The sequence below is a fragment of the Anneissia japonica genome, unplaced genomic scaffold, assembly GCF_011630105.1.
Source record: "Anneissia japonica isolate Jap-2015-1 unplaced genomic scaffold, ASM1163010v1 scaffold17412_len611537_cov169, whole genome shotgun sequence".
NCBI lineage: Eukaryota > Metazoa > Echinodermata > Crinoidea > Comatulida > Comatulidae > Anneissia > Anneissia japonica.
Window position 1 is genome coordinate 398,620 of NW_022695890.1, and position 27,868 is coordinate 426,487.

At 34.5% G+C, this 27,868-nt stretch overlaps 2 protein-coding genes across 2 annotated transcripts in view; both read left to right on the forward strand.

Annotated features, from left to right (window-relative positions):
• LOC117101601 (synaptotagmin-17-like) overlaps nt 1–4,796 on the forward strand; it is a 24,655-nt gene extending 19,859 nt beyond the window's left edge. Inside the window, exons 3-5 of the mRNA XM_033241592.1 lie at nt 70–190; nt 1,902–2,126; nt 2,801–4,796. Of these exons, the coding sequence (XP_033097483.1) occupies nt 70–190; nt 1,902–2,126; nt 2,801–2,925 (471 nt within the window). The 3' untranslated portion in view covers nt 2,926–4,796. The remainder of the gene's footprint in view (nt 1–69; nt 191–1,901; nt 2,127–2,800) is intronic.
• A 6,277-nt stretch (nt 4,797–11,073) lies between these two features.
• LOC117101602 (COP9 signalosome complex subunit 1-like) lies at nt 11,074–27,504 on the forward strand. Its single transcript, XM_033241593.1, has 13 exons — nt 11,074–11,241; nt 12,407–12,496; nt 13,696–13,874; nt 15,532–15,699; nt 16,438–16,573; nt 16,857–16,934; nt 17,520–17,657; nt 18,393–18,487; nt 19,057–19,243; nt 20,099–20,236; nt 20,369–20,455; nt 21,632–21,679; nt 24,510–27,504. Exons 1-13 carry the CDS (start codon nt 11,119–11,121, stop codon nt 24,579–24,581), a joined length of 1,539 nt encoding a protein of 512 aa, XP_033097484.1. The 5' UTR covers nt 11,074–11,118; the 3' UTR covers nt 24,582–27,504.
• The last annotated feature ends 364 nt before the right edge of the window (nt 27,505–27,868 follow it).

Sequence of the window (27,868 nt, forward strand, 5' to 3'; positions counted from 1 at the left end):
TATATATATGATGAAGTTGAAAATGTTTCCTAACCATTCTTTCTGAATTTGCTTACATTACTAATTTAGAATAATCCTGGACGAGGCGATATTTTGATATCCCTCAACTACCTACCATTTGCAGAGCGTCTCCAACTGGATGTTATCAAGATAAAACAACTACTGCAAAGGGACATAAACGGGGGTTCAGGTAAGTGGAGCGGTAGCTTAATTTTAAGAAAGTGGTTATTCCTACGATATTCATTAGAGCAGTAAGGTAGCAAGACTAAAGGCCGATTGGTAATAGTAATAGCTTAGTACACTTTTTTTTTTCAGTAAGTGTTTGCCCCGGCTCCGTTTTCTTATTTTGTTTTTATTTTTACACACTTTAACAACATACAAAATTATTGTTGCACAGCAGTTTATTATTGTGCTGTATTATAGGATATTGCTATTTAACTTATTATGTGTAATAGTAATAGGCTTAGTAATATTAATAATAGAAATTTAATTTAATAATAAAAAAATAAATAATAAGTATAAAAAGCAAATGTATTCATAGATAGCATTATTGTATAAGTTGAAATGGATAATAAAAAGTATTTCAGCATTAATTAAATTAATTCCAAAAAAATTCTAGCTTTCGTAAGCTTTTACTTTCAGTATTTTTATTTCTTATATTATTTAGGTACTTGTCCGCCTACATTTTTAGAAATATTTTCCATGTTATCAGTATTTTTATGCTAAAGTTTCAATAGCTAGAAAGAATGGGTAAAAAGAATAAGTCATGGTGGAATAAGGTTACATGGGGAAATGTCCAAGGGAAAATAACCGGGGGAATATCCGGGTTTTTTTGGGGTGGGGTGCAAGCAGCATAAATCCAGTCATTGAATATGCAAAAGAATAATTCTGTATTCATAGAGAAATCTAAATGACAAACCTTTGATAGTACAAATAACTTTTATTGAAAAGAGGAGCAGAGTTTAGGTATGCGCATATCATTATTCTGCTCTATAATAATTCGATAATGCAAACCCCGTCTTAAAAGCCCTTATAGGAAATGCCAATGAAATTGGTAAAACATAAACTTTTATCTACATACTCAAGAGATAATGATTAATTATCAGCTTTCTAAGAAAATTGACTGTTATATTGTACCGGGCCATATAATATTAAAGGTAACGGGTCATGAACTCTCACGTTTTTCGCTCGTATTTGAATAAATAGACTTTATAAAAGGTCTCCCTCTAATTTAAGACCCCTCCAATTAAAGACCACCTCCAATTAAAGACCGCTCTTCTGTGGTCCCAAATCAACAAATGTCTTTTACATTTATCCTTCTAATTAGAGATCAAAGCAGTTAAAGACCATGAAAACCCCGTCTCAAAATTGGTATTTAAATGGAGGGAGACCAGCCTGTTAAAATGAAAATACCTACTGTCTTTCTTTAATATAGTGCTCTTGCTTACAAAAACAGCGCGCGTTTGATGTACTTGCTACTTTAATAATTAAAAAAATTGTAGGCCTATATTCCATATTTATTGCAGTTTTCTTTGCTGCTTGGATTTTAAAGAAATGAAGAGATGGATATTTTGGACAACCATTGTTTAAAGAAACGGTTTGGCGCACCGGTTGTGGTTCTGCTTCTCAGCCTGGGGTCAAAGGTTCAAACCCTCGCTGTGTACTTCGATTGTGTCCTTATTCAAGGTACTTTACCCACGGTTTTCTCTCTCCACCCTGAAGTACAAGTGGGTACCATGGCTATAGGTTAAACACAAATGCGCTGATTACAGCTGCAACATGGTGGAATTCTTCCCATGGACCTGAGTATGTGTTCCATGTGTGGTAACAATGTTAAGCGCACCTCTACTATTTACTCTCTATAAAGTCGATCATTATTATTATTGTGGTTTGTTTTTCAGATCCTTTTGTTAAAATTCAACTTCTGCTGTCGGATAAAGTAATTAAAACTAAGAAATCATCAACGAAAAAAAACACAATCGACCCTGTATTTAATGAGAGTTTCTACTTCAATGTCTCTCCTACATCTCTTGATAAGGTAGTCATTATCATATCTGTATGGGACTATAATTGTAAAAGCAGAGACGGTGTGACAGGTCAGATAAACTTAGGCAAATATTCTTCAGGTTGGTGATATTTCGTTTGTAAATTTGTCCATACTGAATATTAGTTTATTCCGTAGTTATTGAAACTGTAGTAATAAACCTATAGGCATAAACATAATAATACTTTCGCGTTTGCTTAGTGTATGTATATTATGTACTTTAACCGAGATCAAGTTATCACTTCCTACAACATTGTTGTTTTGAATCACCATACATACATACACACACACCCACCCACACACACACACACACACACACACACCTGTCTCTTATACACATCTAGATGTGTATAAGAGACAGGTATAAGTTGAAATGGATAATAAAAAGTATTTCAGCATTAATTAAATTAATTCCAAAAAAATTCTAGCTTTCGTAAGCTTTTACTTTCAGTATTTTTATTTCTTATATTATTTAGGTACTTGTCCGCCTACATTTTTAGAAATATTTTCCATGTTATCAATAAATCATCAAAGAAAGGTAAATACAATGCTCAAATAAAGGACATAATAGTTATTTTTTGATGATTTATATATAATGTAACGGTGTTAACGACTATCTTAATTTATATATATATAAATATACATATATATCAGCGCTGATTGTAATTGTGATATGTATTCATAGTTCATTCATAGACAGCTGTTATTGATCAATTTTAAACACTTACTGTTAATGATTGTCTCTCCTTCATATAGGTCTGTCTGAAAGCACACATTGGCGTCGGATGTTTGAGTCTCAACGATGTCCTGTTGCCCAATGGCACGCCCTCAAGGCACCAGACGAATGCTTACCTCTGATGCAGTCTTCATCGACGTCATGACGAATGAGCAACCTCCTTATCGAATTTGATTAATCCCTGGAGAAGATAAACTGATTTTACAACTGCCAATTAAGTATCATGTATTGATGTATACAGAAGGCGGCGAGGACATTGCAAAATATAAACTATTATTGTATACAACGGATGTTTATAAGTGCAATGGAAAAGACTATTTCATGAAAACATTTAAATATTGGATATTCTATTCAACGAGGAGTATAACATCAGGCTAAAACATGGACCTAAAAGTAAACGAAGAATAGAATTTCCAGAATCGACCAAAATCGCCGTCAAATTGTTTCTCTAGCAATACTTCCTCTTGGAAGCGTGTGGCGCAAACATGTGGCTCCAAATTCTCGATGTAAATGCCACTTGACTCCCCCACCTCCTTCTCTCTCGCTACCCAAATTATAAATGGGTGACAGCATATATCGGGAAGACAAACATACTAGTTGTTGCAGCATGATACCATGATTACACCAGTGGACTGGGTCAAACGCAAGGATAGAGGATGGGCACTGCGGCCGGTGAACCCAGAACTCCCTGGGCTTTACCTTTTTACAGAGCAAATTTTTACCTTAGCATTTTCTTCAGATGTTCCTTAGTATGCATTAGACCTGTGCACGCTTTTACTGAACTTAACTTGCAATAAGTCGGTACTTAAACACGTAGATATAACGTTACTGTTCTGACAGATGGTTGACATAGAGGTGGAGCGTGACTTCAGTTCATACTATTAACACGTACTCTTCTTTTCACTTCTTACTTAAGATGTTATTTGTTATTCTATGTCGCTTACTACAACGTCTACAACATTAACACAGACCTACTACCAGTGGCGTATCCAGAGGGTGCGCGGGGTGGATGCGCACACCCCTCCAAAAATTGCTCCAAAAATCAACCTTATTTTGCGAGTTAGCGCCCCTCAACTGATCATCGAGACCTCCCCCCACCCACTTTACCTTCTAGCCCTTCCATCAGCACACTTTGTAAAATAAAGGTGCGTCCGAAACACAAAACTTAAAGGCACATGATTACAGGACACATCAAATTGAAAGAGTAACTAAAAGTTAAACCCAACTCAAAACAAAAATTACTTCCTTCTTCCCTCGCCCTCCTTCCCAACCCCTCCTCATTAAACAAACTGTTAATTTTACCGCTTATTTTCTGCAACAATAAAAATACTAAGTACCCTTCCTCACTCTTCTCTCCATGACCAATGCTAACAATACCCTTCCCATTTTAAACGTTATAAAACTTGAACTTTAACTGATTTTTTTTCTCCACATGCTAATATTCTGCGTTGTTTCCAGTAATTATTAGGCTAGTGTGGATACACACATTTAGAAGTAACTTTTTGTATAAAACATATCAAACACATCAGCTATCGTCGATCATCGACGAATTTTATGTACGTACGCTATTTTACACTTGTGTAATAATCATTGAGTCAGTGGAACGATGATTAATAGGCCTAATTTATCCGATGCGTTGATTGATGGTAATACAATTATGCAACAGGGCCATTTTGTATAGTAATACAGAAATTAGCACGAAAGTAAAGTAGAACATATGATGAAGATGCTCATAAATGACGGTGTATGCGGCGGTTTTCTCGCCTGCAGGCGACAGCAGTATTATATTATAACATACAATAGTCTATGTTGAATTGACCCCGGTGAACTTCTAGGATGCCGACCGCTCTGTATAATTATTCATAGAGAAATGTCATGTTTCATGTTTACAATTACCTGTTGAATATGCATGCATATTAAAATGAATTTATTAAGATACGTTCATGTGTATGATTCATGTTTCGCTCGGATATTTAGCTTTTGTTACTGTGTTTCTTTTGTATAAATTATATATATATATATTTTGAGCATGAGTAATTGTTGCCCCATGGTGCACGTTATTGACTGAAAGATTCTAGTGATTTCAATCTACTGTGCAATATTTTATTTTCCTTCTCGTAAACACCAAATTGTATAGTGAATAAACATAAACAACAGTACATTTCCTGTCATGTTTTGATGTTAGGTGTGGATTAACAGACTTCGAAGCGTTTGGTAATTTACATAAAATATTATGATTGAGGTTTGAGTCGCTGACTACCACCTGCCTTTGTCAGGAAATAACAGTGTGTGATTGATTTTACAATAATACGACATCATCGGCAATGATAGCTTCATAACATTCATTCATGCTTCATAATAGATACTTTAGGTTTCACCTTTATAGATGCATACGGTTAAAGAAACATCTATAGGGTAGTATGCAATATTTTGTTTTAATGTCTGTTCTCTCTCTTGACTCAAAGTAAAAACCCTGATAAAAAATCCTCTGTGTCAAGTGTTGACATGAATAGGCTACATGAGTAATCAAAAATGTCCGTTTGAATAAACTTTTGTGTTTCTAAATTTATACTTCCTGAGTATTTATTATAAGGGAGTTTTCGGTTTGTTCGACGACGTGACACTTGTACGGAATTACTCATGCGTGACCGTCCTACCGGGGGGGGGGCGCGACCAAAATATGAGGGGGCGTGGAATTTATTTTCGGTGGCCACGCCCACTGAAAAACATTGCTTCTTAGATTCCCGAATACACGTTAACCGTGACAGATATGTTAACGTATATCTCTTAAACGCAGTATTTAAGAAGTGAGATAATACCATAATGAACAAAAAGAAACTTTTATTGTCGATTACGATTTCTTGCCTTAATTAAAATTACCGGATTATTTTAACAATAGATAGTTTTATTTTAAATAGGCTTACATCAACAATTCTGCATGCACCAGGAAAATTACTATGCTAGACCTTTCGAGGCATCGAATCATACCAACAGTCTTAGAATAATTTATGTGTGTGTTTTTTTTATTATGTGTGACAGCGACCATTTTAGTTACCATTTTTATAAATATTGATTATAATTATTATTATTATTATTATTATTATTAGTTGCTGTGAAATGAAGGACGAATAAATATATAATATGGTGTTTTGATGAACGTTAATAAAGGGAAGTTGAGAAAGCATTAACCCATTTTCTTGAGCATAAGCCTAGCCTAATTTTTTTTGCTTCGAAGTTTTCGAATGGGGGAGCGACTGGGGGGGGGGGGCACGACCTCCCCACGACCCACAAAAGAATAAGCCTACTACTATTTCTGTAAAAATTCAAAAATCTACATTTATTTTTACATGACCTTCTACAAATATTCTTTATCACTCAGAATCCACAAATCAATACGTAGAACCGTTAAAATTATTGAAAACTTTTATTGTAATTTTTAAGGATTTACAGGCTGCAATGCCATTCTTCATAATAATACATATGAATTTAGCACATAAAAATACATAAGCTATAATATTTCTGATTGCTTTTCAGCCATATATTCTTTGAGTTAAGATTGATTTGGTTATTTTTTCGACAATTATCGTTTGTTGACACAGTTTGAGCCATTTGTACAAATTGATTTGTATTTAATTGCGCTCACACAGTCTGCATATTATGCAATATTTTTCCTATATTTTAAAATATAACGTGACGTCTAAATGAATTTCCATTAGTTTATATTGATTTATTAATGCTTGAATTTATTGGGAGAGAAAATACAGTAAAGGTCCGATTTAGATGTCCAATGCAAGAGAGGCCAAAAACAAGGCCATTTTCTGTGCAGTGTGGTGGATCGCCCTTCTTAAAGACATGTTTAACAACATTTCTTTTAAAATGTTCAAATATTCCAAAGATTGCGCGCCGCCGACTTGATGTTTTATAAGTATGCAAACGGCTCAAATGTGCATTTACATTATTGAGTGTGACAAAAATTATTCATACATTGAGATGCACCCGATAAATATATATTTTTTAAATACAAGTTTTATTTGGACAAGTCTACCTATCTGTTTTGAGCTACTTATGTTGAATGTACATGAGATTGTTTGAGAAGTAGGCCTAATGGTAGGGAATTCTAGAGTATTTGCTGTAAAGGTGAGAGATATGTTGCCATCGTGTTTGTATATACCTACTGTTCAGAGTTATTTATGTTGAATGTACATGACTGAGGTTGTTTGAGAATAGTAGTGAAATCCAGAGTGTACTTGCAGCATAGTTGAAAGATCTGTTCGCCATTTTAATGTTGCATCGAGAAATAGATTGACTCAGATTGATTCTCAGAGGTCTCAAGTCTCCTGGAAGTCGCGGGAGTCTCACGGAAATCGGGACGGTCTCCTGCACTCCCGCAAGCAAGCAAGAATCTTCCGAAAAATAACCCGTCTCCCACAAATTCATAATATTTGTATGTTTTTACTACTACAGTATTTATTATCAATTGTCTCAAGCCATTGCCGATCGATATCACCATGCGTAGCAAAATTATATTTAGTATGTTAAGAAAGCTCATTCAACCATATCTCCCGCAAGCAATGCCTTTAGCCAGGATTTTCAAACAGTGCGGGAGAATGTCGGGGTGGACCCACTTTAAGCGTAAATTCAAACAATGTAGACCCATTTTACGCAAAAATATGAAAAATCGGGACCTATTTTCTTAAATTTTACCCATTTTAAGCTAAACATGAGAAATCTGGACCAATTTTTCAAAAGGGGACCCATTTTATGCATAAATTACATAATTTGGACCATTTTTAAAATGTGGACCTCTTCTTTGTGGACCCATTAGAAAAATTGTGTGGGACTGTCCCAACTGTCCCAATAGCTGGAGGCTACGGCCATTGTTTCAAATTTATACGGAGGAGAAAATTGATAAATTTGGTTACTTGACTGATTCTGTTAATCTTAGTGAGATTTCCGTCAAGACTTACAAGACTTTCATAGTGGATTATAATGGAATTGAATTAATAGAAAAAATATTGATATTGAGCAATTTTATTGGAACCATAAATAATGAAAATTGTGTTGTGTCACTGTTTACCCGAAGAATGTTGAGGTATAACCAGAAATGAATGCAAAGCGCTGTGAATCAGTGGATCAAAGTAACTTAAAATAAGTAGACAAACACTATGGAAACAGATATCTCTCAACTTTGCAGCAGATTAAAAAAGAAAACGAAAAGGAAGAAAAATATATATTAGAGCAATTATTGGAACCATAAATAATGAATTGTGTTACTGCTTAACCGAAGCATGTTGATGGATAACCAGGAATGCAAATCCTGCGAATCAGACGGATCAAAATAAATGTATAATCTTTGGATGACATCAGCAAAGATGGTGAGTTAAGTTATGCCGTCTTGTAAACCACCAAAAATATAACCCATGAAACACATATAGGCCTACTACAGTAAATTTTAAAGAATAAGACCTGGTAAAAACTACACACGAATGAAAGTTTGACTCAATCTTGTTCTGTTTCAGAATCTGTAGGTTTGACTAAATGCTTTTAATAGAAAACCAACATTTCTCTGGTTCAGTACATACGTTATGGACTCTTAGCAACTTGGAATGAAATGTGCAAAAACAATCTTTATTCAGCCTCAACAAGGTTCTACCAGTCGTAGATCAGGAATTGTCTAGAAGATATACTGTAATTAAACATTTTGGTGGCTTAAAATTTAAAGCTGGATAATGAAATTGTCTTTCAATAATAAATGTGTAAATTTATCGAGATTATGAGATATGACATTTCAGCTGAATCGAAATTGAACGGATCAATATTTAAGATTTTAGAAATGTAATGTTAGATTGTAACTGCAGATTTTCTTCTCTTTTTAACACATGTAATTTATTTGAAACGGTTATTTAATCTCATGGTTCCCGACCTACTTTTATCACGTGTTCGAGCGTTTAATAAAAATTACGTTTAATGGTTAGGGTCTACATATAATTTCTTTATATTCTTTCATAGGTAATCCTAATGGTAAAATAAAATCATGAACCACGGCAACAACACTCACGGTTTTTTAAATTTTTTTTTTTGTTTTTTTTTTTTATTGTTTTTTGTTTGTTTGGGTTTTTTGCGGTATAAACACATCTTGACAAAACAACAGCAACAAAAGTTTAGGATATCCAGTTTCAAAATATCAGTAGGCCTACTAAAAAAGAGTAATTATCAGAGGACATTTGAATAGCTTGGTGGATAAGATGCTTGCCTTCCAATCCCAGCTGTAACATTTTTGAGACTTAATTATATGCCAGGGAGTGGTTATAGTGGCACTATAACAACTCCCTAGCTATGCAAAGCTGAACACTGTGTGATAACAATCGAATATAGAACAGTACCGTATAACCAAAAGAAGAAAAATCAAATTATATCATGATGAGTGATGATGTAAGTGACAGTAGGCAGTGGTGGCGCCAGGATTTTCCCGACGGGGTATCCAAGATCCAAGGTCTCGCCAGAGTTGAAAGGCAAAGGTGGTGGGTGGGGGGGGGGGTGGCAATATCCACGAAGACAAAAATTGGGCGTGGTCGGGTGTTTGAGGGGTTTCGAAGGCTTAATTAATCGATTTTTGAGTTCTTCCCGACGGGGTACCACTGCACCAGGCCCTCTCCCCTCCACCGCTTCAGTGGCGCCACCCCTGATAGTAGGCTTAATGATATCGAATGAATGTCACCTAACACTCATGTACCGGTATGTCTTTGAGAACGGTATTAAACAACAGCGTAGTTACCAACCTGAGTGATTTGAAATGCGTGAGTGACTATACCAGTTGGCTGGTGGTCCAAGCGGCAGGGGAACCACAGACCACCCCCCACCCCCGCCGCTCCGACGATCTGAGCATTTTTAAGCTGTTTTAAAACGATTTTAGGGAGTGTTTGTTGATAATACAGGTACATTAACAAAAATATTAATAATAAAGCCAATTTGAGTTTCAATGTAGGCCTATGTTTAATTTGAGCACCCGAACTATGTAGACCTACACAAACATTTCATTACTGATCAGTTTTTAGTAACTCGTTAGTGAAATAAGTAGGGCCTTTAAGGAAATACGGTACTCTCTCATGGCTAAAGTTACTGCATCACCGTTTTTATAGTTTTAATACAACCAATTTCTTCTAATTTTAAATACATTTTCCCCTGATAAGATAGTATAATACATAGGCCTACTCCAAGTATCGAAATGCACAGGCAAACTCACATATTAATAGCATTTGTAGTAACTTCCATCTGGATAGATAATCTGGAGGTCGTGTGTTTGATTCCCACACGAACCATTAAAAAAAAATCTATTGGATAGTAATTGGGGAAATCTAATTTGAATATTTTTATAACCTTTTTTTTACATGATTTTAAAAAATAAATCGGATTTAAAACAATATTCATTGATAATAATTATTTTTGAATATTTAATAAGAACATTTCATTTCCCTAGGCAAACTCACATCTTCATAGCATTTGTTGTGGTTTTCATCTCGCTAAATAACCAGGAGGTCGTGGTTTCGATTCCACCCAAATCATTTTTTTTCCTTTTTGAAATTTTATTAATGGCTAGTATTTGAGAATTCAGTACCGGTATACGATAACACGTCAGGTAGGGCAAATACCATAATCACTCCTATGATATTTCCTGACGTCGCAAACTCACATCTTAATAGCATTTGTAGTAATTTCCATCTGGCTAGATAATCTGGAGGTCGTGTGTTCGATTCCCACACGAACCATTTTTTTCCCCAAATTTTTCTATTGGCTAGTAATTGGGGATATCTAATTTGAATATTTTCAATTCCTGATGATAACATAATTAATGTTGAAATATTGAATCCCGACACGATGGCGTGCATTTCGATACTTGGAGTATGTATTATACTATCTTATCTGAGATTAATCTGGACCTTTTCGGTTTTTTCCCCTGAATTTGTGACAAATCGTTATCACGCATAGACTTGTGTAAAATGCGTGACAAATTTAGGATCACGCATGTGTTTCTGCAAAATGCGTGTTTCATCCAAAATCACTTTGAAATGCGGGACCGTCCCGCACGATGCGAGACGGTTGGTAACTATGCAACAACATCGTTGACAACGATGATGTTGCTGGTGATGACATGGGGATGACAGATAATAATGATGATTGATGGTACAAATTATATCAAAAGAAATGAAAGTGCGCCCTCTTAGACCTTTACCGTAACGCGTTTTAGAGATTTCAACTAAACGCTTTAGTGTTATTAATGATATTTATAACGCGTTAAGCCAGAATTGTAAACGCATATCAAAAATGTGCGGGCGGCTTCATGGTCTTTATATTTGATGCCATTAGAAAGGTTATCAGCGTGATTGTTTCAGTTACTTCGCGAAGAGGAGAGCTAGAGAAAATGCCCTTGCCTTTACCCCTTCATCAGCAGTTATTTCTGCAGGTAACGTATCCTATTTTTATCATGAAATCTGCACGTAAATCCTAGGCCTAGGGCCTAGCCTACCTAGCACCGTTCAAAGCTAGGCTTCGCCTGGTCCGAATGAGTGGGTACCGCCGCTGGGCGCTAAATAGGTTTGGGTGTTTGTGCGCTAGGTCTAGGCCTATGCCTACCCAGCAAATTTTACTTGCTGATCGGTAGGATTATTAACTCCCTTGTAGGATTAATAGACTAGGCTAGGGTGTGTGTGTGCAAGGCTTCACCAGCAAATTTCACTTGCTGATTGGTTGCTTGCTTGCTTGTAATAATAATTGTATTGTTGTGGGATCAACAATAGACTATAGGCCTAGGCCTAGCCCTACTAGGCTACCTAGCTAGTAAGCTATGCCAGCCTAGCCATGATGCATTATCACACAGGGCCTAGGCCCTAGACAGATTTTGTTTCTTTTTATTCAGTTCAAGCTATCCCGAAACAATTTTTTTTTTATGCCTCAGCATTCCTTTTTTTTTTCATTATGACTGTGTAGGCCTAAATAATATAATGTAATGAGCTTATCTTCTCAGGTCTTTTGCCTTTGGCAGCCTTCTTCCTATTTCTTTTTTTTAATTGAATTTACATTTTGTGTGTGTGTGTGTGTGTAAAACCAAAATTACTATTTTTTGCCTAGCTACTAGGCATATAGTAGGCTACACCTACAGTAGTAGTAGATCTAGTAGTAGTAGAGGTATCCCAGGGCCAAACGGGGGATTCTACTGTACATTAATTTTTAACAATTCAAAAAATTGATTTGAGATAATGTTCCAACTATTGCCTTTTTTTGGTTTCTCAGTTTGTTGTTGGCTGTAGCTTATTTGTAGTAAATGGGCTTAAAAGATGTTTAAATGAGTCAAACTGGCAATACTGTCCACACTATCAAATTTTCCTTGACAAAGACTGTTGTATGCCCATATATAGTCATGATGTGACTATATATGGTCATGATGTGCCCATATATAGTCATGATGTGGCTATATATGGTCATGATGTGCCTATATATAGTCATGATGTGTCCGTATATAGTCATGATGTGGCTATATATGGTCATGATGTGCCCATATATAGTCATGATGTGCCCATATATATTTATGATGTGGCTATATATGGTCATGGTGAGATTTTTTTTTTCAGGGCCCAGGTGAGCCGATGCAAGTGGATGCCCAACCAGAGGCTGAGGAAGTTATCGAAGAGCAGCCATTTATTGTTGAAAATCCTACATTGGTAAGGAAGTGAGAACAAACTCGGGATCCTACCAATCACCCTCCCACCCTCCCCTTTGTTGAGAAGAAGCCAATGATTTTGTCGAGTAATAACTGCTTTGAAAGAGCATTTTTTAAGTTAGAGAGGGGTTCTCCTTTTATGGCTTTCCAAAATCACAAAGACAGAATCATCATAATCATCAACAGGAACAAAAACACACACACACACAAAATAAAAACATTTAATTCAAAATAGACAGCACTGGAAAGCTCTATAAGCTTGTTTCCATAGAGGTCCTCAACAAAAAACAAATGAAAATCTATCTGCCTATCATTCTTGAAAAATTTTTTTCTTTAATAAATTAATAAAATAATAACGATTTGTAAAATGCAAACATCACCACCAAAATTGGTGCTCAAGTTGCAGTATCTAAAAGAGAATAACAATAGAGAACAAACAAGAACCACAGACATCACAGAATAATGGAATCAATATGTAAATAAATAATTTTGTTTAAAACTTAAAGTTAATTTGTCATTATTGAACGTTTAGTTAAGTTTATTGCAACTATAATTCAATTGGGCACACACAAGAAATCATTAGTTTTCCTTCCTATTTTATTACCTTACCTTCCCAAATATACCGCTTCTCTTTTTCTTCGATCCTCCAACCAATGCCTTCTATCTATTCCCTGAACCAATAAAAAAATTATTGGCAACAGATCTTTCTCATTTGCAGCTACTGTACTACTCTCTGGAACTCTCTACCATTACATCTTAAGCAATCTTCTACAATATCCACTTTCAAAACCAACATCAAAACATTATTTTTTAAGGAAACATCATAACTGTCAGTCTCAAGCGCATTTGATTTTAACATTGTTTTATAATTTGTGCTATATAAATTCTCAATTACTATTTCATTGTCTTATCTTTTTCTTTTCAGATATTTCCTTGTCTTTTATTTCTCTTTCTTATGTTTCTTTTTCTTTTCCTTCTTGGTGGGGCTCTAGACTTTGTGGACTTTTGGACCCATTGGGGACTTTAGACCCCTTGTTTTGAATCTCTGTCACTGAATCAGACCCAGGATCAATTGCAGTTCCAGTCCTTTGTATTGTACCATGTGTTGCCTTTTTGCAGCGTTAAAAAAAACTCTTATTCATCATTTTCTACAATCTTATAAATTCTTTTATTTCAATTCCTTCTTTGTTTACAATGCAGGATTTAGACATGTATGCAAGTAGTTACACTGGCCTGGCTAAAGTTAACCGTTTGCTGTTTATAAGTGAGCATTGCCCGTCATTGAAAGTTGAAGCGCTGCGTATGGCGTTGACGTACATTCAGACAACATTCAACACTCAAACCTATATGAAGATTCACCGAGAACTAGCGGATGCATTGTGAGTTACCGTTTTGTATTTTTATGTATTTATTTATTTATTCAGGTATAATAGAGAAATATAAAAAATGCAGCCAAATGCTGAATAAGCGTATTTACAAAATAAAAAAGTGTAAAAATATTACAGTATATACAAAATTGCACCAAGAAAGGTCAAAACATTAAAAATACATACATAGAGATATCACATAAAAAAATTACTAGAATAAATTATAACACCTAAAAATAGGAACACCTGGAGAACATTTGCGTGATGCCTTTGAAGTCTAATGTGTTCCCCGCCACCAAATGCTCAGCAGGCTTAATTTACCAAAAAATGGAACATGGAGAAATGGAGAGCACCTTTTTTTCTCAATGCGCACTACTTACAGTCAATCACCACAGCTGCACAATTGTTTCAACCTTGAAGCTAATGTGTTCATCTTTCAAGAAAGATGCCTTAGCATTATGGTCGAAAACCAATCAATCTTAAGACAAAATTATAATGAACACAGAGTTAATTGTAACAGAAATATTTTGCGGAATCTGTTCTTGAAATGTATACATAATAACATACCAAAAGGCCGAAAAAAATCCGATCGGGGGAATATTGTTAATTTTTATTTCATGGGCTAAAATCAAACACTTTATCGCAAAACTGCTGTGTGAATCATAGAAAAGCATGTCGTTGCCCAGTTGTTGCTAACAAAAGAATGTTAATGATAAGATAATACGCCCGGGCGCGATCCAAATGCGGGGAACACATTTGTTTATCGCGTCAAAAGGATCTGTTACCGAGTGATCCCCTTCTCAATAATACCTCAATGGTTTAAGTAACATGTGATGCATGTCAAAAGAGGCCCAAAAATTGTATACATATTGTTGTGCTCATTTGAACATTTATTGTACCACAATGCAAAGAAATTATCAAACAAACTCTAAGCACAGAAGTACATTCTATCAGTCATATTGGAATTAAATAATTTGACTGTAATTTACAGTAGGTCATCTTCAGGAATCACATAATTTTACAACTGATAACAACATAACAGGATAACACACAATTATATTACATAGCTTTTTCCACATTACAATCATTCTTTCCTATTCATCTACAGTAGTGATTATCCTGATGAAAATGAAGCGAAAAATCTCTGATAGAAATGTGAATGACCAATGCTTTTGATTTGCGCGAATAAATTCACCTTTTGAAAAACAGGCTTAAATAAAGAACAGATAGTCGAAATTGTACCTACAGTACATCCCTTAGTAGCTTATTTCAATCTTGGCATATGGCACAGTTGTTTTAGTAACTTCATTTTAAATACATAAATTATTAAAAGAAATTATTGAAAGTACAAATTATTTAAAGATATAAATTATTTATGAGATGTTGATATCATCGAAAGTACAAATTATTTAAAGAATTATGAATTATTTATTAGATGTTGAAATATATATTATGGTTGTTGACTTTCATGGTGTGTTACTTGCTGTATGTTAATTCTAATTGATTCAGAATATAAGAAGGAAGGAATTTTAAATTTTGGGGTTCCAGTTATATTTGTACAGTGATGAGTAAAAGTTATGAGTTATGTATGATTCACCAATATACAGAATCATATTAAGCTATTCGTATATAATAATAATATAATTTTGATGTTTATTTTAAATTACAGATCTGGATCATCAATTTTACCTGACGCAGTTGCCGGTGCGTTACACAACGTTCCCCCTCTCGACTCGCAGTGGGTGGAAGCCACAAATAAAAGCGCCGCCCTTAAGCTTGAGAAGTTAGACTCCGACTTAAAGAACTATAAAACAAACTCAATCAAAGAAAGCATAAGGTAGGCATTGGAACAATATGGTAATTAGATGATAAACTATTGTCATCGACACTTTAAACATGTGGTAATTGTTCAAGCTTTGGGATTCTGGTCATGACTGGCATAACAAAGAGGCCTGAGGCCCCTGGTAAGTTCTTCCTCAGGCCTTAATACCTTGGGGGTATAGTGCTAATCCCTTGTTTAATCAACATTTTTGGCTTTTTAAGGTCGTAATTTGAATTTTGGTTACAGTACATGTTCTTTTTAACGGACCATACTAAGTGATTGCACAAAGGCAGTTAAGATTCTTAGGGTATCCATGAGAATGGTCTAGAAAAACTGACAATAGAAGGTAAATAGAGGGAACCAGAGCTTGGGGAAGGCAAAGAAAAAAGTGTTTAGATGTAATACTGTCAACTGGGCAAGGGAGATGGATCTCATTCATGCCGTCAATAATAGAGTCAGTTTCAAAGATATGATTGCCAACGTCAGAATCTGACCAGGTATTTGAAGATGATACTAGGGCCCATAGTTCTGCAAAAAAAAAGGCTGATTAATATCCTGGGCCCCATACAGTTACTCATCTACCATTGTCGTTTGACTGATTCAATTGCTTGTTAGATCAGATCGCAGAAAATAACAAAATATCTTTCTATGGTTCAGCGCAAATGTAAGGACTAGTGGTTACCAACCAACACTTTCATATATATTCATATTTTTACAAATTGTCTTTGTTTTTTTTTATTGTATTATATTCAGGAGGGGGCATGATGACCTTGGGGATCATTATCTTGACCAAGGTGACCTCAGCAATGCCCTCAAGTGTTACTCAAGAGCACGAGATTACTGTACGAGTGCAAAACACATAGTTAACATGTGTCTCAATGTCATAAAGGTAATTTTTCTATTTTAAAAATTTTATCAAAATAATACTTTTAATTTCCAGTTGAAAATGACTGCCAAACCCCTCACCTCCCTCAAAAGGATGCTAATAATGTATGGTCTGTTATTAAATTTGCGCTTTTTGTGACGGTTGTTTTAATATTTATGTGTTTTCATGCTTGTTATTAGGTAAACTCACAGGATTGGTTTTTGGATTGATGTGAGGTTTTTATACCAAGTAAATTCAAATGAATAAAATTAAAAATTAACTTGTTTACGATTACATTTTGTTGTAGGTCAGTATTCACCTGCAGAACTGGTCACATGTTTTAAGTTACGTCAACAAAGCAGAAGCTACGCCAGAGTTGTCAGAAGTAAGCAACTCATTCCATAATTTAATCCTTACTGTCATTTATTTAAGTCAGCATTTTCGCTCTTATGAAGGGTTACTGACTTTCATGCCATGATGACACTTGTGTCATCATTTCGCTATTGGAGTATTTGTTTTTGACTGGCATACCACTAACCCATCACCCTAGGGAAAAGGATGGATGACCCTTGGTTCCCCATGAACTCATCCATGCTTAAACAGATCTTAATTTTAATCCTGCCGGGGGTTCACACACCCTCCTCACCAAAGTTGCCCCAGGTGGGTGAGCCGGTTTAGTGGCCGACCATCCGACCATGAACGGGTAGTACTGGTTTACATGGTTACCAGTAGCAGGTAGAACCTGACCTGATCTAATGTAACTGCCAATATGTCAAAGGTCAATAATAACAACCATACAATCGAAAGCTCCTTAATATAACATCTACAACTGACAAAACCAACGTAAATAAAGGATGCTATCAACAACAACAGCATTTATATATCGCCTTCTAGTACTCAGGATGCAAAATCAATATAGAAGAATACAAACTGACAAATATATTTATTGAATTATTGATTTGTTTCACAGAGAGAATCGAAAGATAATCAGAAGATAGTTGCAATCTTAAAATGTTCGGCAGGATTGGCGGAGCTAGCGAACAAGAAGTACAAATCAGCTGCCAAGTATCTCCTTCAGGCGCCTTTCGATTATTGCGATTTTCCATCAGTAAGTGTTATGTACATTTACTTGTATAGTGCCTCTTCTTCATTGATGATGATTGTAGAACACAACATTAAAGGCATGTGTTACTGCAGTAAAAGCTTAGGGTTTTTCAGTGGTGAGGTCAGAGTTCAAGTTTCAAGCTGGCAACATGTGTGTGCCCTTGAGCAAGGTGCTTCATGCACATTGTTGCCACCCACTGTACCTGGTAGGTTAAAATGTAAATCCAATGATTGATAGCTACAGCAGCATGGCATACTCAACCAGTGTGCTGAATGTGGTTGTGTGTAGATCTTTTGGTTTATATGGTTATTCTTGTTCATAACAGGCACCACCAAATTTAAAATAACTACTTATTGGTCTTTTTGTTGGAGGTGGTTTTTCATTGGAAGGGTCCTTAATTAGAGGGAAATCTGTATTATTTACACAGTATAGGTTACTTATGTTATGATAAACACAAATAATATGTTTCTTTATATAAACTTGAAATAGATTTTTTCAAAAAATAAAAATAAAATGAAACATGTTGGAGCCTTTGTATGAAGTGCCTTATAACACTAGCATTACTATTTATATGCCCTCCTTGCCATTTTTCTGGAGTGTATTTATTTCTTCATGCATCGGAATAAAATAAAATATAATATAAATAAAATATATAAATAACTAAATTTCAAATATCTTACAAACATGAATTTCACAGAAGGATGGAATTTATATATTTAAAAAAAAAATCTGTTTTAGATGTTGTCTGCGAGTAATGTTGCTATATACGGTGGACTATGTGCGCTAGCATCGTTTGACCGTCAGGAGTTACAGAAGAATGTCATCTCTAGTAGGTATGTGCAGGATTTCTTTGATTTTTGAAATGTTATTTCTTTTGGCATATCACTACCAAGTCCTGGTATGTTGGTGATATTGATATTCCACAACTCTCTCAGGCTGCTACAAAATAGAATGTAGTCTATAAATATAAAATTCTCTTATTAAGATGATATCAATAAAACTGACTAAAAAGAAAATAGAATTATGAACATCAGAATACATGCTAGAAGCATATGAAGACGATATTTGATTGACAAGCCACCTGTGAAGGATAGTTTGGCATAGCAGTTTCAATTCAGGGTCTTCACCTTTGTTTTTACCAAGGGAGTTAGAACTACTGCAAGTTATGGGCTATTCTCCTACCTTTACCTTTATTTAATATAAACTGTGGCCTCATTCCATCATCAACCTTGTCAATGTCAGGCCTACAGTACTATAGTACTATCTAGATATACATTTGTAAAAAAGAAATAAAAGAATTATCAAATAGGCTGGGCTACTTTCTGTATTTTGCAATCTTTCCAACCGCATTTCTATTTAGGCTACAATTATATCAAATTTACTTTGTCTTTATAATTTACAGTTCTTTTAAGCTATTCCTCGAGCTGGAGCCACAGTTACGTGACATCATTCTGATGTTCTACGAATCAAAGTATGCATCTTGTCTCAAGCTTCTTGCGTCGATCAAAGACAACCTCTTATTGGATATGTACCTAGCACCTCATTTGAATACGCTATACTCACAAATCAGAAATCGTGCCCTGATCCAGGTAAGGATGGGTACCACGCATAGATAGATAATAGGCACTTTACGCAACAGGACGGTAAGACGGGTGGACGGTGATTTTGTGCTCATCAGAGCGTGAAGACCGCAGTAAATAATAGGGCGCTCAAATCGAATTGCTTTTCTCGACGGCTCCCTGTCCTCTTGCGTAAAGTGCCTGTTATTAGCTTTATTCAAAGCTCCCATATTTGGAAAAGCGAATTTTAAGAGATCTGGTTTAATACTTTTATAACATATCTAATGTTATTTGTTGTTATTTAACAAATTACGTCTAATGTTATTTGTTAGTGTATGGTGATACTTACAGATAGGCAGAGACATTTGATAATACCCCAGATGACGACATTACGTTATAAGAACATAATAACGTTACAGTTTTGGGTTGAAAACTTTAATTGTTAGAAACATAAATACGTTCTTAAAGCATAATTTCTCAAATACATAACTTTTGCTCGTTGTGCAACGTCGTATGAACAATATTTTGTGACGTACCTAACCACAACGTTCACAGACCTTATAAACACGTTTGGTGTTTGCCGGGACAGTGCTGTAGCAGAAACCTTCAAAAGTTATGAATTTGCAAGAGATGAGTTACTTTTTGTAGAGTATTCTGTTTGCATGTATCAGTGTGGGAGACCGTGCCAGTATCCTGTAAATTAGGGGACCCCTGCTGATTTCAGGGAATATATCTATACCAAAGCCTTTGTTGGTTGTATAGACTTTAGGCCTTTTTGTTGGAGACCAATTTTAGGCCATGATATTTGAGCCTAAGCTTAGCACTTACCACTGAAATATAAGATTTTTTTTTTAACAAATTAATTTTTCTTGGTCCTTAATATAGTATTTTAGTCCGTATGTATCAGCAGACATGCGTAAAATGGCTACCGCATTCAACTCGACGGTCAGCGATCTTGAGGACGAGCTGATGCAACTCATACTCGATGGCCTCATTAATGCACGCATTGACTCTCATAATAAGGTACGCAATCCACATGACAATCAGTATTGTATGTGTGATGTATAATTCTATAAATGTTCACTTTTTTAAGTCTTGCCAATTTGATATTCAGATAGTTAAGATCATTTTTCCGAGAATCATTTCTGCTTGTAGATATTGTATGCGAGAGATGTCGATCAGCGCAGTTCAACTTTTGAAAAGTCACTTGCCATGGGAAAGGCTTTCCAGCGAAGGACAAAGGTAAATAGGTTTTTGTAATTCATCTTGTAATAAAGTTTTGACGTGGGATACTTATCTGTAGCAGACTTTAATCCACAACTGAAAAACAATATGATCATTATGATTCATCATTATCGTCATCACCATCTTCATCATCATAATAATTATAATTAATAATAATTCTTGAAACATTGACTCCTCCGTTGAGGGATAGCAAACATTTCTACATTTTAATATTTTTGCAAGCAGTGAATTTCTTTAAAAGGAAACAAGACTCATGATTATTAAATTAGTTCTTTTTTTTCAACTCCAAAAACGAAAAAGTATAATGTTACTCACTTATATTCAGTAACGTTTCACCACCACTAACCTAGTGGTTTCATCAGACTGGCAACTCATCTTTTTCCTACTGCTTTTAAAACTTGAAGGAATTGCCATAGACGGCACGAAGAGTTGATCAAAGATGTGATTGAGTTTGTAAGCCCCCTTGTCCTTGTTGAGTGTAGTTTTTCCCCTCCTGCGAATCCAAATAGACTCCTTAAGCCATTTAATAGATTTGTCAGATTCTTTGTCATTGACATGGGATCGTTCCCAATCAATAGAATGATTTGTGTGGCAAACTTGTTCAGTAATTGCAGATTTAAATTGTTCTGATGAAGATGAATAGACTAGTTGAACAGCTGAAGGGTCTCAATTCAAATTTTGCAACTTCCTTTCGGTATTCTTGTAACATCATACTTATTTGTTTTTGAACTAATTTAATAATTATTATATTATAATTCCAAATGAATTTACTCAAAAGAATGGAAATGAGACTCTATCGAAGTTTAAGCTAGTTCAAATTGTGTGTAGCTGTAATTTAAATGTTTGGTGTATGACTAGTCGACCTGCTTGCAACTAACACTGGTAACCTTATTTAGTAGGAGGGTGGATAATCTCTAAGCAGCAAGGAAAATAAAAGCTGTACCAAGGGCAAAAGAGCTCCAGGGAGTCCATGGCCAGCCATGCTCATAAAGTAGCATTTAGGGGCTTTTAAGGGCTTGATTAAGGATGATCTTTTCTGTTGGAAATTTATTGTTTGTTAGTTGCTCTTAGAGACGTATTTTATATCCTACAGAAATATGAATAGAATAGAATTATATAAACATTATAACCATATTATAACATTTTTTATATCATTTACACTATCTGTTTCAGGCATTGATTATGCGATCTGCAATGCTTAAGAACCAAGTGCATGTTAAGGTATGTTGTGTTTGTCATGTGCATAATTTGATCAAATACTTTCATCTAGTTTCAATATGTTCTAGATTAAAGATAAACTGGTTTATTTGCAAAGAATATCTTTTATGTATGTGTATATATTGTTTTGTAAACCTTTTATGAAAGTACATAAATAAGTATTTGAATTTGCTTTTCAAAATTTTCCTTTCAGTGTGTTATGAAATCTACAAACTGCATTTAAAGCCACATTCAGTATCACAATTTCCTTTTGATATTGGAGCACCCTCAGTGTCATACTATAATAATACTGAATAATTATAATTGTATACATTACAGGTGGGGAGACTAGACTACACTGGCCCACCTTGGTTAGGGATGAAGTACAAAATCTTATGTCTTCAACACTTTTAGGAGGCTGGATACGGCACCCTTAAACTTAATTTGAAACAGTTTTCTTTTTTTTTCATATTTTCTTTTTTAAATTTCACAAAATGTAGGGGGGCCTTGGTCACCTCTATCCTCTCCACTCCAACATGTGAACCACCTTTAGTATATATAGACACATTTAAAAAAAAATTGCGTTTATTTAGAAAAGGACTTGAAAAAGAGTCTCAATGAAAAGTTAATTTAATGTCTTATTTTGAGATAGGTCATTGTTATCATCACTACAAATCATTACACAGTAATTCATTATCATAATTATCATCGTTGTAAATTATTTGATTATTTAGACAACTACTAGCAACACCACTATCATTTTAATATAACATCATTTAAGAAAAAAATAAACAACTCTGCGTTGCCAGTGCCTAATAGACCCAAAGAATCATAACATTTAGAATTTCTAGAATTAGACCTTGGCCGGTAATATTACATACTTTGGTTTTCAAATGTCACCATGCGTGGGCAGTACAACAAATTTATTTGGACCTTGTAACCATTAATATCAACATTATTACAAACTTATCCTCTACCGTAAGCATTATTATTACCGCCATTATCATTATCAAGCATGGTAGAAGTTATGTACTGAAGCTCTATGCAGACTATCAGATTTTATTTGACAACAAACATGTGACAAGCCAAATATGGTGATGATGACATCACATCATGACCATATATAGCCACATCATGACTATATATGGTCACATCATGACTATATATGGTCATACAACAGTTTTAGTTTTTTTTGTCAAAGAAAATTGTATAGTCTGAATAGAGTTTTATGGTTTTAAATTTGATGATCATGTGACCTGTCATTTCCTGCCCATTCCAACCCATTACGTGTAATCTCTCTGCTTTTTTCGTTGCGTGCAGTTCTCCGATATGTCAGGCAATGGAGGTGAGAGGTCGCATGTCCCTTGCTTAGTACCCATTGTTTGTGCAGAAAATATGAGATCTAATAGGCTTTGAGTTATTATTTCATTTTCTATGTTCTGAGTTGTGTTTTCGTTATTTCATGATTCTATTCATATTTATAATCCATACTGTCTGTCATTTGACATTAACTTCATATCATTTTTTTTATCAGCTTCTCAATATTCAACATTTCATTTATTATTATTTTTATATACTTTCTAAAAATGTTTAGGCAGTACATAAAAAACTTTACATAAAAACAAATATGCAAAGCCAGTGTGAAATAAATTATATATTTATTTCATACAATTTATTACAACATAGAACAATAGAACAGAACATTATCTGCCCCAAAATATCATCTTTAAAAAAAACCCCACCAAAATACTCCTTTTGTCAAAACCTAATCATTTTGTTGTCAACTATCTGTAATTTCGTCTCATATTTATTATAGGAAATTTTAATATTTCCCTCACATAAAAATTGATTATTATCAGAAATTTAGATAACTGAAATTTGATTATCAGTTTGTATTGATTTGAAAAGTCCCACACAACTAAGTCATTCCTCTCACAGATTCACAACATAATGGTAACACATCTTTGTCTATTTAGTTGTTAAATTATTAAAGTGCATTTTCAAAGCTAATGTGGATTTGATAAGAAGAAATTAATTAATTATTAAATTACCTTTTCCCATCTTTTAATAATTGTTTAGGTTTGTTTTGTTACTTTTCTCATGTTTCCAAGTAGATGTTGCAACATGTTTGCACTTGTTACATGCTCTTCTCTCACCTTGAAATGTTGTTTTCTTTGCTCTGATTCCTGGTTGGCGATCATGAACATAAATTATATTATCTTAATCTTTTATTTCATTATTTTTTCTCAGAACTAACAGAAACAAAGTTGTTGATTTTCTTTTTGCTAATATTTCTTTCTTTTGAATTTTTGGTTGTATAAGTATTTTCTGTATTTTTAGCATTTTTTTTTTTCACATTGCCTCAAGACTAAGTTTTGTTTTAAAAAAAGCGCTATAGAAAAATGACCATTACTGTTATTGTACCATGTTTTTTCTTATTAACTTCTTTTAGAATTAAAAAGCTATGCATTTTTTTGATGTTGATATTTATTTTCTTTTGTGTTACTTTATTATTTTTGCTAAAATTTGTCTGCAGAAATATTTCAGTAATACTGTTCAATTTATATATTTTTGTTATATTTTTAATGTACTTAATTAACATATGTTATTCAAAATAAATATATTTAATAAATTATTTATGATTCTTGCTACAATTATTAATTACTGAATTTATATTTACTTTGCATTTCACTGAATATAGTGGGCATATCATTCTATGTTCATCTATTCAGATGTTAATAACAAGGAATCGATTAACCATAATAATTTGTTGTTTATTAATTATTATATTTTTAAATGAATAACATTTCTGAGTACTTGATTTAATGTGAACGTCTTTCGTTTATTTTCCTAGAGTCTTCCCAAGGAAGGCTTCAGTGGTGAACAGGTTGAGCCGGTTATAGCACCAGCAACTACGAATCGATGATATTCCATAAAAAATGTCACCACACCTCATGCAATAGCCATTAAAAAAAACTCTACACAGCGCCAACTATCAGATACGAGTTTTGGGTTGTCAGAGAAATGTATTGAATCGCCTGCCTACTGTCTGTTCGTAATGATATCCAGTATTCAGAAGTGTTTGAAACACAGTCAACATTTGAAAATTGCTTGTAGCGCCTTCTATTAGAAATTATTTGCAAAGTTTCTCCAGGCAACTGTATGATGGCAGTGTTGAAGGACTTAGACTAACATTTAACACACATAACATTTTTTTTGGTCTAATAATTTAATGACAGTTTGTATAGTATTTGTGGTGTGTCATTGGCCATATTCAACCGGTTCATTTCATTGTCAGCGATTTTTGGTTTAATATTGTTTTCATTCGGCTGGTTTGTAAAATAGACTTAAATAAACGTAAACAATTGTGCGTTAATTTGCAATAATTTATCCAGGTGACCAAAACAAAGAAAACTGATTGGTCAGTTTAGCAAAAACATTTGTGTTAATAATGCAATTTAGATTAAATTTCAGAAAATAATAATTATAACATATAAAATCAAAAAATAATTGTAGGCTAACCAAATTGAAAACTACCTAAAAAATATTTGTTTATGATAAAATCCAGCTACCACAAGCCAGAGCAACCATGACTACTCTAGCATGTATCGCTGTAACTACACAGCGATTTAAGTATTTGCTAGTTTTCTATTTGTCTGGTGGACTTAAAGTAGAATTTTAGCACTGCTCAGGCAGGCGTGTTTTAACAAAGGACGACCAGTTGAATACGGCCAATGTTAAACCTAGAACTAAAAACAGCCAATAAAATGGAATTAATGATGAGAAATTATTATAATTTTACAGTATGCTTTACTATAACTTTGTAGCAATTACTGTATCATATTTGGTTATATTTATAACAGAAACATTCTTTGTTAATACATGTTATTATCTACAAAAAGAAATACTTACTTAATAAATACCATTCATATTTAATAAGTACATAGTAATTGTCATGTATATACATCATGTTAATATGTTGGCTGGCAGCGACAAGTAAACTCGTCTCACAGGGATTTACTGAGGGGAACCAGGGACGAGTTGCTTAAATAATCACATTCTTAAGTTAATTAATAAAGTTACTTTCTAATATAAATTTTTTATGCTATTTTGTGGATGTCAGATAAATGATAGATATTTTATTTTGTGGATAAATATTGGAACCTGTTAATCCAAATGATACTATTAAGTTGATTTGTTAACTATGGATGTTTTGCAATATAAATTTCTTTGTCTAAACATGTAAAACCCTGTCCAGATATTTTATTTGACAAATACATTTGGCATGCCTAAATATGGCCATGATGACATCACATCATGTCCATGTATAGGCACATCATGACTATATATGGGCACATCATGACTATATATGGGCATACAACGGTTTTTGTCAGAGAAAATTTGATAGTGTGTGGACAAAGCTTTAAGCTAGTGTGATTTGTCCATATATGGGCATAGTGATGTCTTATCACACCCATATTGGGCATGATCATGTCATATCATATCACAAGCCCTATACAATTAAATATATTTGTCACATGAAACTTGGACGTGTGAACACAGCTATACAAAATGACAATGAATATATCACATCGATATTTCACACGCTGCAGATGTTTTTTTTTGTTTTTGTAAAAGTCCCCAGTATTTGAAGACTCCTCAATGTACCCTACCAGAGTGTCAAACAAACTTAATAAATAACTAAGTAGGACAGGGTCAGAAATAAACACGTCTCACAGACGCACAACGTGTTGTACCAGTGGCGGATCCAGAGGATTTCTGACGAGGGGGCACAATATGAAGTTCTTGCCGCCACGCCCACCTCAGCCCCACCATGTTTGGTGTAAATAAGTGGCAAATAATAATAACTCAAATTTTTCTCACTCTTTTTTATTTTTTGGTATGACTGATGGCGGGGGTGCGGGAGGGGGGAGCACGGACCCTCATGCCCCACCCCCTGGATCCGCCACTGTTGTACATACGTTTACGCTGTCATTTTGTGAGATCTTAGTATCAATGCCCCAGATGTTCGGTCTGGCACGATGTACACATATATATTACCGTATTAATTCATATATTAATTCATATATACCATAGTTGTCTCAAGCGCAGTGGCGGCTCTATTATACATTTTCTGGGGGAGCTAAGCTGTCCGATAGGGAGACTTAAGCTTGTATGCCTGAGGACAGGGAGTGAGATTTTTTTTTTTTATAGATAGGACCTCTGGATGACCGGAAATGGCATTCTACGACTGTGAAAGACATGTTTTGGCTTGGTGTGGGCCTATTTTTAATTAATTTTTTTTGGTCCAACTGCCCGACGAGCTCGGCCGGTGGGTGGGAGGTTCTTGACGCTTGACTTGTCCGATGGTTGGGGTTATGCCCCTCTGCCCCTTTTGAGCTTGTCAACAAAACAAATTTCCTTTTTTTGGACTAATAAAGTTTTTGTATTCTGCTGGCGCCGCCACCGCTCAGGCACGACAGTCCATTCTCATGTATTGTTTTGTTATTGTAAAGTTCTACTCACAATATCAAGTGTTAGTGACAAAAGGTCATGATTTGACCGTAGGCTATATGGGTTGTGGTATGACATCATCATGCTTATATATGGGTGTGATGGGACATCACCATGCCTATATGTGGGTGTGATATGACAATATCATTCCTATACACGGGTTGAATGGCATCATCATGCCTGTATATGGGCAAACCACACAATTATTTTCATAAAATTTGAATAGAGCTTTGGATTGCAAAACTTTCCTTTTGAAGTGAAGTAAAGTGGTTAACTTAGCTAAGTTCGTCAGAATTATTCTGATCATTAAATAATCTTTGTATATATAAAATGTATTTGTATTTGGTTGGTACGTTGAGTGTGTCACTTAAATTTCATAATCATATTCATTAGCAATCATGCCCCACCAATTTAATGACAATAAATACCCTAACAGCTGTCTCTTATACACATCTAGATGTGTATAAGAGACAGCATTAATACGAGAAAATTTAACATTGAATAAGGAACAGATAGAATTACGACATCGATAAGTTTTAACAGATAAAACAAAATCGGAAATAAGATCAGAACCATAAATTCCATTAACGCAATTATAAAAAAAAGAGAGAATCAAGGTAATTTAGTCTAGAACTTAAAGTAGGAAGACTTATATAATTGGAAGGGATATTACAAGTACGAGAAACAAATTTAACAAAT